This window comes from Adiantum capillus-veneris, chromosome 14 (genome assembly GCF_014529385.1).
Source record: "Adiantum capillus-veneris isolate H3 chromosome 14, ASM1452938v2, whole genome shotgun sequence".
In the NCBI taxonomy this organism is placed as follows: domain Eukaryota; kingdom Viridiplantae; phylum Streptophyta; class Polypodiopsida; order Polypodiales; family Pteridaceae; genus Adiantum; species Adiantum capillus-veneris.
Genome location: NC_140944.1, coordinates 4,569,094 through 4,583,061, shown reverse-complemented (window position 1 = coordinate 4,583,061; position 13,968 = coordinate 4,569,094). Strand labels below are relative to the sequence as shown.

The following is a 13,968-nucleotide window of genomic DNA, read 5'->3' as shown; positions in this document are numbered from 1 at the left end:
TCACCAACTTCCAAGGCAAACCGCAAAGACTGCCGAAGGGAAATCTTGAAGAAAGGTAGGGGATCTGTATGAATGCGATGGAAAATATAGCCATTACGCTGTCGCCACAGGCTCCAGTATGCCCAAAACCAGACCCACATGAAGAAGGCTACAAAGCACTGCAACGCCGGCGAGAAGATACCAAAAATCCAAAACCGCTTATGGAAGACCATCGTGGGAAAACGTAGCCACATACACATAGATACCCGACGAAGGGATTCTCGAGTGACACAGCAATCCAACAAGAGGTGACAAACATCCTCCTTGGCAGATAAGCAACGGACACATGATGAAGGGCGGATACGGCGCATCCTAAGAAAGGTATCCACTGGGAGCACACCAAGTAAACACCACCAAGGAAACAAACGCTCTTTCAACGGCAAACGGCTTTCCATATTGCAGATATAATCTTGCGCCACCAAATATCTGATTTATGCATGTGCCAAATAGCGTTGCAATGATCAACAATCCATGGACGAGGCAGAAGAAGAGCATATGCCCGGCCAACATAAATATCTTGAAATGGCATTGCCCCAAGCTTCCAGTCAGACATGCGATCACCATCAGCCAAAGGTGAAACGAGCAAGAAACCTGTCAACATTTGCTGTAATTCTCTCCAAAACTGGTGATAGTGCATGCCCAATCCAAAGCGGCGAGTGGCAGATGGAAACTCGAAAGTGAAACCAGCTGCATCCACCACATCCTCAACCACTCGAATGCCATGGCAGGAGAGGAAATACGCCTGGCGAGGCGAGCGGTCGACCAAAGTAAGAGAAAAAGCCTGTCTCCAATGAAGGCTCTCCGCACGAAGTGAGTTTCCTTCCCTCCGAGCATTCCATGAGAGATGAATCGTAACCGGTTTCCATGCAGAAAGCAAGGTGGAAGAAAGTGGGCATCCAGGAATATGACCATCCATCTTACCAAATACTGCCTCCCACATGGATGATTGCCAGTGACCAAATGAGGATGTAACCACATGCTGACTCAAGTGTGCAAACATAAGAGTCCAAAAGCATAGCCTTCCTAGCAATGACATGCCTACGCAGGTCCAAAATATTCAAACCACCAAAGCGCTTTGGTGTACAAAGTTTTGCCAGCCGCAAGCGCAAACAATTCCAAAGTGTTCATAATCTCTTGAACATCGTTTTGCTGATTGCGGGGCATAAATAGCGAGTCATCTGCATAAGCCTGCCCAATAAAAGTATGACCCGATGGTAGCTGCAAACCATGAAGACGTTGCGCAGAGGTCAAGTGATCAAGATACATCAACAAAGGATGAGAAGCAATTGCATACAACAAAGCACTAATAGGGCAACCTTGCCTAACCGAACAACCAAGCGGCCATGATTCTGTCAATTCCCCGTCCAGGATTCCCGAAGACGTACTACAATCATATAAGAAATAAACCACATTGGCCAACTTAGGACCAAATCCTAGACATCTCATTGTGGCAGCAATGAAGTCCGAGTGCATAGTGTCAAAGGCCTTTTCAATATCAACTTGCATGACCAGCACATCTTGTTGCGTATACTTAGCATATTCCATGCCAATCATAAGATTGGCCAAATTGTCCATGATTTGACGACGAGGAATGAAACCATACTGAGCCCGATGAAGTCCTGTAAACAAATAGTCCTTGATGCGGTGGACCAACATTTTAGCCAAAATCTTGTATATCACCGGCATCAAAGTTATGGGCCGCCAATGAGAGAACTGCTCGCAAAGCGCTTGCTTGGGCAACAACTTAAGTAAGCCCTCTTTCCATGAAATTGGTAGATCCTGTTTTTCCCATGCCACATTTATCATGAAGATCAGGGGTTGTTTAAGAGCATCCCAAAATGAGAGGAAAAATTCCACAGTAAGTTCGTCCCAACCAGGAGATCTCCACCGGCCCAATGCAAGCAAGGCACCATGTAATTCAGCGACAGAGAAAGGATCCTCAAGGCATTGTGCCTCCTGCGAAGACAAGATCAGACGAACATAAGAAAGCACCTCCTGCGACAAGCTGCCGAAGAAGGCTGAGATGGAGCAGCAAACACCTTACGGTAATGTGAAACCATAACCTCAGCCAGTTCCCGCTTCGAAGAAGTCCAAGCACCCGAGGGAAGCATAACCCGTTTAATCGATTGTGAGACTCTCGAATGATGCAAATGCTTAAAAAATTTCTTCAAAGCACAGCCTTTATCCATAAAGGCCTGTTGACATGCACGCGTCTGCCACTTAGCAAGCTTCCTCTTATCATTTTGCTGAATACACACTTTAGCTTCACATAACTCCGTCATCTCTGACTCAGACAATGGGCAGAAATCAGCCAACTGTTGTAATCGTTGACTAACCTGTTTCGCATCACCGACATTCTCCCGAATACGCTGCATATGTTGCCTACCATAGTCAGAAATCACACTTTGTACTCTCATGACAAAACGATACCAAGCAGCATCCAAATCAATATGCATTGAGCCAACAGCGGAGGAATAATATCGGCAACCATGTGACGAAAAGCTTCATGAGTAAGATGGGCATTATTAACATGCAACAAACGTTTCTTGTGAAGAGGCCGATCACAAAGAGACTGTCCAAAATTCAACGACAGCAAAAGAGGATAATGGTCCGATAGCTGCAGAGCATAATCTATCCTCATGTCACATACAAATTCTTCATATTGTTGCTCATTAAGCAAATACCAATGATCAAATCGTGCTCTATAAGAGAAATGAGCAGCATGCTGAAAGGTAAAACCAGAGGCATCAGGATGCAAAGAACGCCATATATCAATCATTTAAGCAGAGGCAACAAGAAGATCCCAGTTGTGTTTCTTCGCAAGCAGCATATGCGAATTCCCTATGGTGCTGTCAAGCAAATCAAGAGTATTATTGAAATCTCCACACAGAAATGCATTCGATGTCCATGGGTGAGACGAGATTTCTCGCCACAAAGCAGCTCTTTGCCCAGAGGCCGTATATGCATATTTACCTCCAAATTCATGAACTCGACCATTCAACAAACACTGTACAACCATCCACCGACCATGCGGATCATTGTATAACAGAACAGGCTGAAGCTCATGTCGAATTAGCATCAATACACCAAAGAAATCTTGCGAACCAGCATACGCAATCCAATATCCGACAAAATAGGAACATTGACCAGCAAACTCGTACTGATTGTGCTCTTGCAATACAACTATGTCTGCCCTACATGTATGTACATAGTGCCAGGTCAGCCGCCATTTGTCAAGGTTGCATAACCCACGCACATTGTATGAGATGCATTTAATATGACTTTGCATTGGAAACATATGTACAAAAAGCAACAAGTATCAAAATCAAGTGGAGGTGCCCATAGACACGTCTCCATCCACTGCATCCGTACGAGGACCCATCCTCTGAGTAAGGGCAGGAAACGTGTCCATAGTGTTCACATGCGATGTGGAAGCCTCACCAAGGAGTACATCTTTGTAAGAGTGCATCGCTTTGTCCCATGCATCAATCAGCGTGCGATTGTCATTGCATGGAAGTTGCTTAAACGATGCATTCTTGTTAGCATTAATAGAAGGAACGTAATTACGAGAAGAAAGTGGCGTGCGAATCTTCAGTGCTTTTTTCGGCACCACCCATGTATTGACATCATAGTAGTTTCGTACGGTCCCGTACGTTTTGTACGCGTACGATGATGTGCAGTACTAAATGAACTAAAAAAATTTATGATGTACGATGACGTTACGTTCAAATTTAAAAAAACAAATAATTCTCAAGTCTAAGGGCCTAAGGCTTAGGCCTTAATACTTACTTATAGAAACTTGACATTTGTATAGATTACAAGTTAGTAGTTACAATACTACATAGTACAATGTAAAGAGTCAAGATTCAAAGACTAAAAGAGAATGAGCATTACATAAACCAAAATGATCATTGAAATTTGATAAGTAGAGACCAAGTGGCAAGGGCTACAAAGTACTCAAAAAGTGGCAAGGGATACAAAAAAGTGGGGGGACCAAGTGGCAAGGGCTACAAAGTACTCAAAAAGTGGCAAGGGATACAAAAAAGTGGGGGGACCAAGTGGCAAGGGCTACAAAGTACTCAAAAAGTGGCACACCATAATAGAGAGACTAAATAGTAAAGTCACTAGTCACTAGTGCTCTCATCATCTTCCTCATCTTCCTCTTCTGAGCCTTGCTCATCAACATCATCCTCTTCCTCACAAGAGTCGAAGGATGACGGCTCATAATCTCCATCACTAATGAGGTTGCCTTCATCATCATACTCTGGTTCTCGAGGCTCTCTATCCTCGGAAGTGATGGCCGCCGCACAAGAGCCGCTTCCGGAGCCTCGCCGCACATAGGTCCTAGGAGCCTCTGTGGGTGTTGTTGATGCTTTGCCTCTACCTCTTGTAGTCTTGGCACTCTGCCTCTTGTAGCCGATGTAACTCCATGGATGACGACCTTCTTGCGTGATCGTGTGCGAGAAACCCGGCGATCAATCTCCTCAAGCTCCAAGTAGAGCTCAGGAAAAATCATTTTCTCCTCAGGGTCTGGCTCTTTATTGACACTCTTTAGAGTGTCAATCGTAAGTGTGAGCTCATCCACGTTGACCTATTTGACATTTACAACATTGGACAATGAAAACATAATTAGTATATTCAAACTAATTAAAGACTAGACTCTAGAGTATAGAAAATGGAGTGAGTAGTGATTATAATTTATAATTTATACCTGTCGAGCCATAGGCATCTCATGCATAGAGCGCAACATGCGTAAATTGGAGCGACAATAGATAAGTCGCTCTAATTGCTTCGTTGAGAGCTTGTTTCGGATTTTGGTGTGGATGAGGGAGTATGCGGACCAATTACGCTCACATGCTTCCGATGAGCAATCCTAAAACACATCAAGAGAGGCATAAGCTATAAGAGACTATAGTTGAAGAGATTAAGCACAAAATGTAAAAGTTTGAGGCTTGTCGCAAACTTGGCCAAGAACCCTCAAAGCAAGTCGTTTGAGAGTAGGCAATTGATAGCCAAAGCTCTCCCACCAAAATAAAGGCTTCACCAAGGATTGCCGCTTCCAACACAAGTTGGAAGTAAATGCGGTGCCTCGTTGGTCGCTATAGTTGATTACCTCTTGGAGAAATGCTCCAATGTCCTCTTCTTTTAGCACCTTAAAGAGGTAATTGTTGTGCTCCTCAATAAGCTCTTGATTTGCAAAGAGTTCGGGCTTCTTGTAAGCCGGATGCAAGAGAGCCGCAAAGTAATGGATAGGTCTCTTCATCCAATCCCACCGCTTTGTGATTAGGAGGAGAATGTCGTCTCTCTTGGGAGAGTCCTTGAGGTAATCACTACAAGAAGAGAGAGGAAATGTACTAAGTAGAGAAACAAGCATGTAGAATTTAGATATATAGAGAATGACATATGTAATAATAAATATGTAGTTATACCGTGTTCCATCGGGAGCCCCATCTAGGATTGTAGACTTCTCAATCTCCTTGTAAGCTTCCTCCATGAAGTGCCATAGAAGCCCAATAGTTGCCCCTTCCATGTCGGTCATGTGGAGAGCCTTGTACAAGGGCAAGATCGCAACGATAAGACCCTTAATTTCTTGCCAAAACTCCTCCCGCAAGCAAAGCCATTGGATGGATTTTGTATCTTGTTGGGAAGCAGCGGACTCTCCATTCATCCACTCCTTAAACTCATTGGAGACCATGGTCTTTTGTATTTTGTTTTGCACATCATAGAGCCGCTCTAGAAGTAGCCACATGGCGGCAAAGCGAGTGGCCGATGGCTTCTTCAACTCAAGGTCGGAGTAGGTGCGGTAAATGGCAAGCACCCTCACTTTGCCATTGATGAAATTGATGATGGAGAGTGCTTGGTTGAGGATATCTTTCACCCAACCTAGCTCCCCTATGTCTTCAAAGAGAAGGTCAAGGCAATGAGAGGCACATGGAGTCCATACTATGGATAGAAATTCCTTCTCTAGCCTCTTACTCATTGCCTTGCAATTTGAAGCATTGTCGGTAATCACTTGCACGACATGCTCTGCACCAACCTACACAAGAGGCATTTGTGACAAGAAGAGTTAAAACTTAAAAATTAAAACATAGGACTCATTGGAAATTGCTTAAGACATAAAGGCTCGATTTACGGTTTTACCTCAAGAATGGCTTGGCGGATGTGCTTCCAAATGAATGCCCCGGTCACTTTCTTCCCTCTCGAATCCGCATCCACCGCCCGCAAGAAGTACGTGCCAAGAGGACAAGAAACAAGAATGTTGATGATGCCCCTCTTCTTGCGGTCGCTCCATCCGTCGGAGAGGATAGAGCATCCATACTTTGCCCAACCCGCACGTACGGGCTCAAGTGACTTGTCAATCCTTGCCCTCTCTTCATCAAGCTTCTTTGTTCTCATGTCATGGTATGACACACCCGTCCACCCTTCGCATGGACCAACCGCCGCAATCGCTATGATCATCCTCTTCCATCGCTCCAACTGAAGAATGTTGAAGGAGAGATTGCATTCAATCACCGTGCGGGCAATCTCTATTTCCGCGATTCTTTGTCTCTCCTTGAGGAAAGACAAGGGGCCGGAGCATCCACCCACCGATTTCGCAAGAGAAGTTTGCTTTGCCATCTTCGGAGGCCAGCCACCATCACTTGAAGACCCCTTGGACTTCTTGGACTTCTTGGAGGAGGCGCTACCATCACATGAGGCCGCGGTGGCACCGGTAGCCATGGACATAGTTGGAGAGGCCTCTTCCTCCGAATCAGAGCTATCAACATCCAACGACACGAACTCATCCGAGGTGACTCTACCCTTGCGTGTCTTCAATGGAAGATACTTTCTTTTGCATTCCGCAAGGATATCTTCGGGGATATTAGGACATGGCCCCGCTTGTCCTCCCATCTTTGTCAAGTGGATGATGAGACGGGTGACGGAAGAGGTCATAGCTTTTGGGCAATATTTGCACCACCACTTGCAAGAGTTTTGCTTGCCCCCCACCCGCTCAAAATATCGGCAATGCTTCTCAAAGGCTTCATGAAGAGGAGGCGGCATTATGTAATATGTAGCTAGTAGCTACTAGTATGATGTATGATGTATCAATAGATGAGAGAGAGAGAGAGAGAGAGAGAGAGAGAGAGAGAGAGAGAGAGAGAGAGAGCTTGAAGGAGAGACCCGTCACCCAAGGGAGCTTGAAGGAGAGAGATGGTAGACCCAATGGAGACTCGAGAGCTTGAGCCCACTTGAGAGCTTCAATGGAAGCACATGGAGATGAGAGGGTAGAGCATTGAGAGGCTTAGGGCTAAAGCTTATAGCTTGTAGTTGTAGGTTGTGTTGGATAACAAAGGGGAAGGGTTGCTTAAATAGGAGAGGAAGAGCATGTGAGGCTTGATTCTTGAGCAATGGGCATTGGCCCTTGGGCAATAAGCATGGCAATGGCCCATGGGCCATGGGCTTGCATTTGGCTTCAAAACTGCCCGTAAACGGCTCCAAAAGGCCTACAAAGTGGATGTTGCAAACGGTCAAAAACCTGCCAACGGTCATAAACTGCCGGAAAAAAGTGGACGGAACTAACGGAACTCACAGGACGGGACGGGTCCGGCCGGACGGAACGAGAGGTTCCGTTCGACGTACGAAAACTACCCTGATTGACATCAACATGTCCAACATTTTTGCCTTTAGCGGCAGTCCCATTCACAAGATCAGTAACTTGCTGTACCTTGCCTTTTCCTTTGTCCACATTCGAAGCCACTTTAGCAGTAGAAACTCCACTTTGCTTGGCTTCACTTGTGGGTTTTCCAGTAGGGATAGAGGTGGACAAAGGAACAGCAGAGGGAGGGGGTTGCAAGACCAGCTCTGGACATTCGGATTGCATATGACCAAATTTGCCGCATCGAAAACATGAATTCGCAAATTTTCCCCATTTAAGTTTAAAGGGGCGCTTGCCTACCCATGGATCACCTGAGTCAACCATAATACCATCAGGGGTAATCTTGTCCGTGTCCCATAGAATACAAAACCTGTTGGTATTTGCATCCAATTTTGGAGGTCAGATAACCTTTCCAAGTTGCGCAGCCAACAACGGCAGGAAATGTTTCCACGTGCGGGGGAAATTAACAATTTCCACCCACACCGGGTATTTGTGACGAATAAGACTCTGATAGTCTTTAGTGAGTACCCACGGGAGAACATGTGTCATCTGCGAATTAAAAAAGAGGGGAGACATCTTAAGCAAAAGATTTCGAGATTCTATATCTGCGAGCAAAACTTCATAAAATCCACGCGCCGCAAAGTAGAGACCACGAACAGCTTGTTGCTTAAGGAGAAAATCGACCCATTGGCTGACATCTTGCGCAATAGGCATTTTCCCCGGGAAAAACAGAATAACTGCATTCATAGCGTACTGTGCAACTGGGTCCATGAGGTCCTGTACTAGAATGCGCACCTCAAGAGCAGGCGCTTGACCATTCCATGCCTGTTGAGCCTTCTCAAAGTCCTCATACAAGCATGCCTTGATCTCAGAAGCTGCCTCCGACGTGGGTTCCATCGCTTTCCGACGCTTAAAGACGCACAGTGAGTCAAACATAAATTAAAAGAAACCCCTTCTTCAAACAAAACCGACTGGCGAGAAAATTCTGCAATCTATTGTGGAGAAAACCTTGCAAATAACATACGAACCACAGCTCTGTACATACTTCACAGAAAGCAGCAACCAAAACCCACAGCAATATACATCTGCTGAATTCTACCCAAAGAAATGGAGCTTGACTCAGACTCTAACCTGTATACAATCTGCCCTGCCAGTCCTGCACAGCGAGACCAGACAGAACAGCGCTGGCCACAACTTGGCGTGCAAAATCTACTGCATTGTCACTGACAGACGTGCTGGGCAATACTGCACTTCTTAGCGGCGATGAGTAGGAGGGCGCGTTGGGTAAGATACGCGCAGGAGCAGTCACGCAGGGGCGACAGTGCGTACCCCAACACACACGCACACCCTCGCTGGCGAAACGGCAGAGGCTGCTGCTGCACGCAGCGTGCAGGAGAACTTCGCGATAGATGAGCAGATTCGCGCGCAGAGGAGCAGTCCACACCCGCGCTCTCACACCTCACACACCACACACACACACACACTCTCTCTCTCTCTCTCTCTCTCTCTCTCTCTCTCTCTCACACACACACACACACACACACACACACACACACACAGTGCTTGCACACTTTCTATGTACGATTACGATTTTCTTTATTTGGCTCATGTGCATATATGCAGGGTCCAAGCCCAACAGCAGGGATTGATTGGGAAGGTACACATGGCAGCTCAGCAATCGGACACCCATGAGCATTGCAAGGTTATTGACAGCCATGCACATGTGTGGGCACCTCCTGAGCAGGTTTGTTTTCTTACTGTGCAATGATGTACTGATTTTACATAAGACATTTTACTTTGCATCAACTTCAGGAAATAAGGAGGCTAATTACTAAGTTGATTTGTGAACCCATATGGTCTCTAAGATGCTATTTTCTATGAACTTTGCATTTACATAGGCATTGTTTATCAACTTCCAGAAAATAGGCGTTATCTTGTGCATAAGCAAGTTTGCAAGGAATTGAACTCATATGAAGACATGGATACAAAAACATACGAGAGAAGAGAGGATGCCATCAGAATGTTTGACGGTCAAAACAAAGAATAATGCTTTATTTCTTCGTGTTCTTCTTCAACTATCCTGATAAAATAGAAGCAATAAAGACATGGCCAGATTTGAAATTCGTACATGACATTTGAAGCTTTCTAGGCTTATGTTCCTATTACAAGAGGTTCATCGGAAATTTGCTGAGATTGCTTCTCCACTCCATCAAGGGAGTTACTTTCAAGTGGACAGCCAAGGAAATTTTAGCTTTTAAACACTTGAAAGAAAAGTTGACTTCAGATCTGGTAATCATTTTGCTAGATCTTTTGAAACCTTTTGTGGTTCAGTGTGATGCATGTGGGCATAGCTTTGGTGCAGTTCTAATGCAAAATGGTCGATAGTGGCATAACTTGCATTAACGAGTAGCCTATTCCTACGTAGCTCATTGCATAGGCTGTTAAAGTTTTGTGATCTTTGTCTCAAGACTTTTGACAAACAATACATGTACAAAAAAAATAATCCATATGGTGGAAGTAAGACTCAACAGCCTTAATTGTGCATCAATGCCTCTATACCCAACATAGAGTGGCTGATGGCTTGTTGTCAGCACCTTCCGTCTCAATGACCTTGTAACACATAACTGTGGACGCCTCAGCGAGCAACTAGCTTTGAAAGAGTAGCTTGAAGCTGTCTCTCCACTATATGGTGGACCATAAGTACCATCAAAGTTTGGATCATAAGCATATTGTTAACACATGCCGTCTAACTCATTATGATACTACACTGCATAATGGGGTTGAGGGTTGGCTTATCGCTCTATCTCTTAGTAAGAGTACACAAAGAGTAAGGTTGGTTGCATATGGGTCTCTAGTAAATGGCCTTTCTTTTCCTATCTTGCTTTTGCCAAGAAAATGCAATTGATAAATAAGTGTTTCCTGGTCTTCCGTCTTTCCTAAATCATGTCATCATGGTAGTTGCACCAGTGAAAGCGTCATTACATGCCCTTGCAAGTTGACTAATATGATTTTGTAACAAAAAAGAGAGAGGCTGATCTAATGAAAGCTCTCACTTACTGATTTTTGCAGGCACAGGCATTTCCTTATTTTCCTGGACACGAACCAACTATCCCTGCAAGTGTTGAAGTCTTGCTACAGGTTAATATTGTCTCTGATACATTTACTTGTTTGAGCTTGTTAGCTATATGGAATATTTGGTGCCCCAAATCTGAAGGAATAGTAGTTTCATGATATAGAGTCCATGTGCAAAATAATTTCTTTTAGATTGCGTCAAAGTCACAAAAGAATTCACCTAAGTGAAAATTTTGTAAAAAAATCAGCACGAAGAAATCTTCATAATAGGCCACAACCTTAAATACAAATATACCGTATTCCTTAGAAGAATGAGAACATGTTGAGAATACCAAAGCTAATCATGTAGCGCTCTAGAACGCACTAAGAGGAGTTTAAGGGTGGTTTACCATGAAAACTATGAAAATGGTGTTTACTCGAGGAAAATGAAACTATCCAAAACCACTTGTGAAGTCCAAAAGTTTTTAGGAGGCCAACATAAAGCCTTTCAAAGCAACACTCAAAGTTGTACGTCTAGGGTCTGGGCCTTTGTGGATACCCAGTGCCCGCCGTACTATGTATATACTCCAAAGATGACACAAAGTGATGATGTGGTGTGACCAGCTAGAAAGAACTTGTCAAGAGGACAAGAAAAACTGAACCTAGGGGTTAGGGTTTTAAATAACCTAACCCTACCAACTTATGGAGCACCGGCCGAGGGATCTAAAACCTAAAATACCAAAAGCTTCATCTCTGAGGCTAATTTCTGTAAATCGGGCTGACATGCTGATGACGTGGCAGGTTGTATGGATTTCCACGTTTAGTGCTGGCTGCAATTTTGGCAATTTTTACGCATGCTTTTGGTAGCAAAGGCTTTTGATTGTAAGAGCTTTTGGATCAAAGGCTTCTGGGGCTCTACTTTTGGGCATCCCTTGTAAGTTTGTAAGTGCCCAAAGGACCACTCTTCAAGGAGGATCTAGACACAGAGTCTCAGAGAGAGGTGGACCCTCGTGAAGTTGTACCTTTGCGAAGCAATAATGAAGAAATACCGAAAGGCACGCCAGTCTTTGGGGCCGGTACGTCTTGGTTCGGAACTTCGCCGTGCCGTGTCCACTCTCCTCTTCTCTATCTCTTCAAGTTCAGTGATTTTGCAGTTTCTATTGCTATGGGCTTCTCGCTTGGAGTGTCCAAGCCTGTAACATGAGGATTCTTGGGCAGAGGATGTTGCCCAAAGGACTGCACAAGCATCTTGGGGTATGGTGTGTCATGTGATGCAACATCGCTTGTCTCGAGGTCGGTTGGATGTGAACTACTCCCCATCCAAGCCAACCTCAAAGATTACCAGGATGGTTGCTGCAGCAACATCAGTTTCCTCTCACTGACGCCATAAGGATTGTCTCATGGAAAGTGCAGTGACTTGGTGGGCCCAGTTTTTACGCCAAACCGGTTGACTTGGTGGCTTCAGAGATACCTTGTAGGTGGTATGATTGATATTCTTATGCTTCAGGAGCATCACCTTTGTGAGAGCCATATTCGGAGTTGTTGGCAGATTTTGCGTGGTCATTATGTGACTTTTTGGTCAGCTGCTTTTGGGCTTGGAGGATTCACGGATGTGTATGTATGACTATTGCGGACTCCTCACAGAAGGCATTGTGGGCAAAGGTAACATTGTGCCAAGTAGGGCCCAATGGGTGACTATGCAGTTTCAAGGTAGCCTTGTAGGCTTCTTAAATATTTATGCGCACAACCATGGGAGTGTACGGGCTGAGTTTTGGTCACATATTTTGGAGTCTTTGCCTCATGCAGAGTAGTGGTGCATTGGTGGTGACTTCACATGCTTGAAGACCCTATAGATAGGATTGGAGGCAGACTTGCTACTATACACGGAGATGAGTTGCCTACTTAGGAGCATCTACATATGTGTGCGGATTTCGGATGTATGGTAGCATGCAGACTTTGTGAGGCCCTCAAACACCCCCTCTTTCTCTTGATCCCCAACCGCATGGTAGAATCTATCCATGATACGATAGTGACCACATCTATGGGTGGTTCAATATGCATTTTGACAGGGACTACTTTCTTAGATCATGCACTAGTGATTCTTATTTTGTCAAATAGACAACGGAGTGGCAGTATCATGCTACGCATCCCAGAGAGAATCTTGTTGGATATAGTGCTCAAAGAGCAGGTTGTGGCGCTTTGGACAACGAGTTTGGACACACCGAACCTACTACTAGAGCGGCCATTGGCCTTGTGGAGGTTAGCCGTTTCTTCCTCCAGGAGTCTGCAACCCACTTGGCTGCGGCCCGAGAGGAGGAGAAGTGGCATGGCTTCCTTACAACGGATGCAAGAGCGTCACCCAAGTATTCCTAAGATGGAAGAGAAGAGGTAGAAGGCTCAGTAGGGCTGATTACCATTGAGGAGCGGCACCACGAGTGCCATTCATCATCATGCATCTCAGTGGACTCAAGTGGGAGGCAGGGTTACTTGTGAGTTTTTTGAGATGGTGGGTCCTCGTCACCCGCATACCAGTGTTTGGCAGTTGAGAAGACCAGATGGGCCTGTTTGCCACAAAGCGTGATGACTTGCGTGCTATTGCTACTGTCTTTCACCGTGAGTAGCTTTCAATCGAGCCACCTCTTAGAGCGTCAGGATGCATGCGGAGAGCAAGTGTGGGCACAGATGCCTTCCTTAGTAACTGAGGAGATGCACCAAAGTCTTGAGAGGCCACTCTAGCCATATGAGCTCCAGGGGGCTCTCATGGTACTTTCTTTTGGCAGTTGCCCAGGGTCCAGTTCATTCTTGGAGTACTGGGAGGTTCTTGGTGTTGATTTATGTAGTGCATACCAACAATTCTACACACTGGGGAGATGCCAGATAGCATGAGTCAGGGTTTGATCTATCTTATTCCCAAGGAGGGGGGCTCTTCATATGAGATTCGGTAGTGGTGAACCATCACCATTCTCAACTCAGCCTACAAAATTCTAGCAAAGGCTTTGATTAAGAGCATCATACATGAGACACAGGCAGGTTTTGCCAAGGAGCGTAGCATCCTCAACAACATTTTCACCTTCTGGGAGGCGATTGCTCTTGCTCGTCTCCAAGGAGAGGATCTTGCGGTGCTGCTTCTCGATTTTGAGAGGGCTTATGACAGAGTAGACTAGGGTTTCCTTGAGGGCACTATGCGTAGGATGGGCTTCTCTGATGCATGAATTAGAGGGGTGTCAACTCTCTACAGGTGT

The 13,968-nt window shown here is 45.2% G+C and overlaps 1 protein-coding gene across 7 annotated transcripts in view; it reads left to right on the top strand.

The window, feature by feature from the left end:
* The window catches only part of LOC147441824 (catalytic/ hydrolase), a 200,580-nt gene that overhangs the window by 25,675 nt on the left and 160,937 nt on the right, over window positions 1–13,968 (top strand). For all 7 annotated transcript variants that reach the window (XR_015190155.1, XR_015190154.1, XM_086528216.1 and 4 more), the window contains 2 exons: window positions 9,299–9,419; window positions 10,745–10,813. Coding sequence is in view for 5 of the 7 variants with exons in the window: in XM_086528216.1 (XP_086384342.1) it covers window positions 9,299–9,419; window positions 10,745–10,813 (190 nt within the window). In the remaining 2 variants the exon portion in view is untranslated. The remainder of the gene's footprint in view (window positions 1–9,298; window positions 9,420–10,744; window positions 10,814–13,968) is intronic.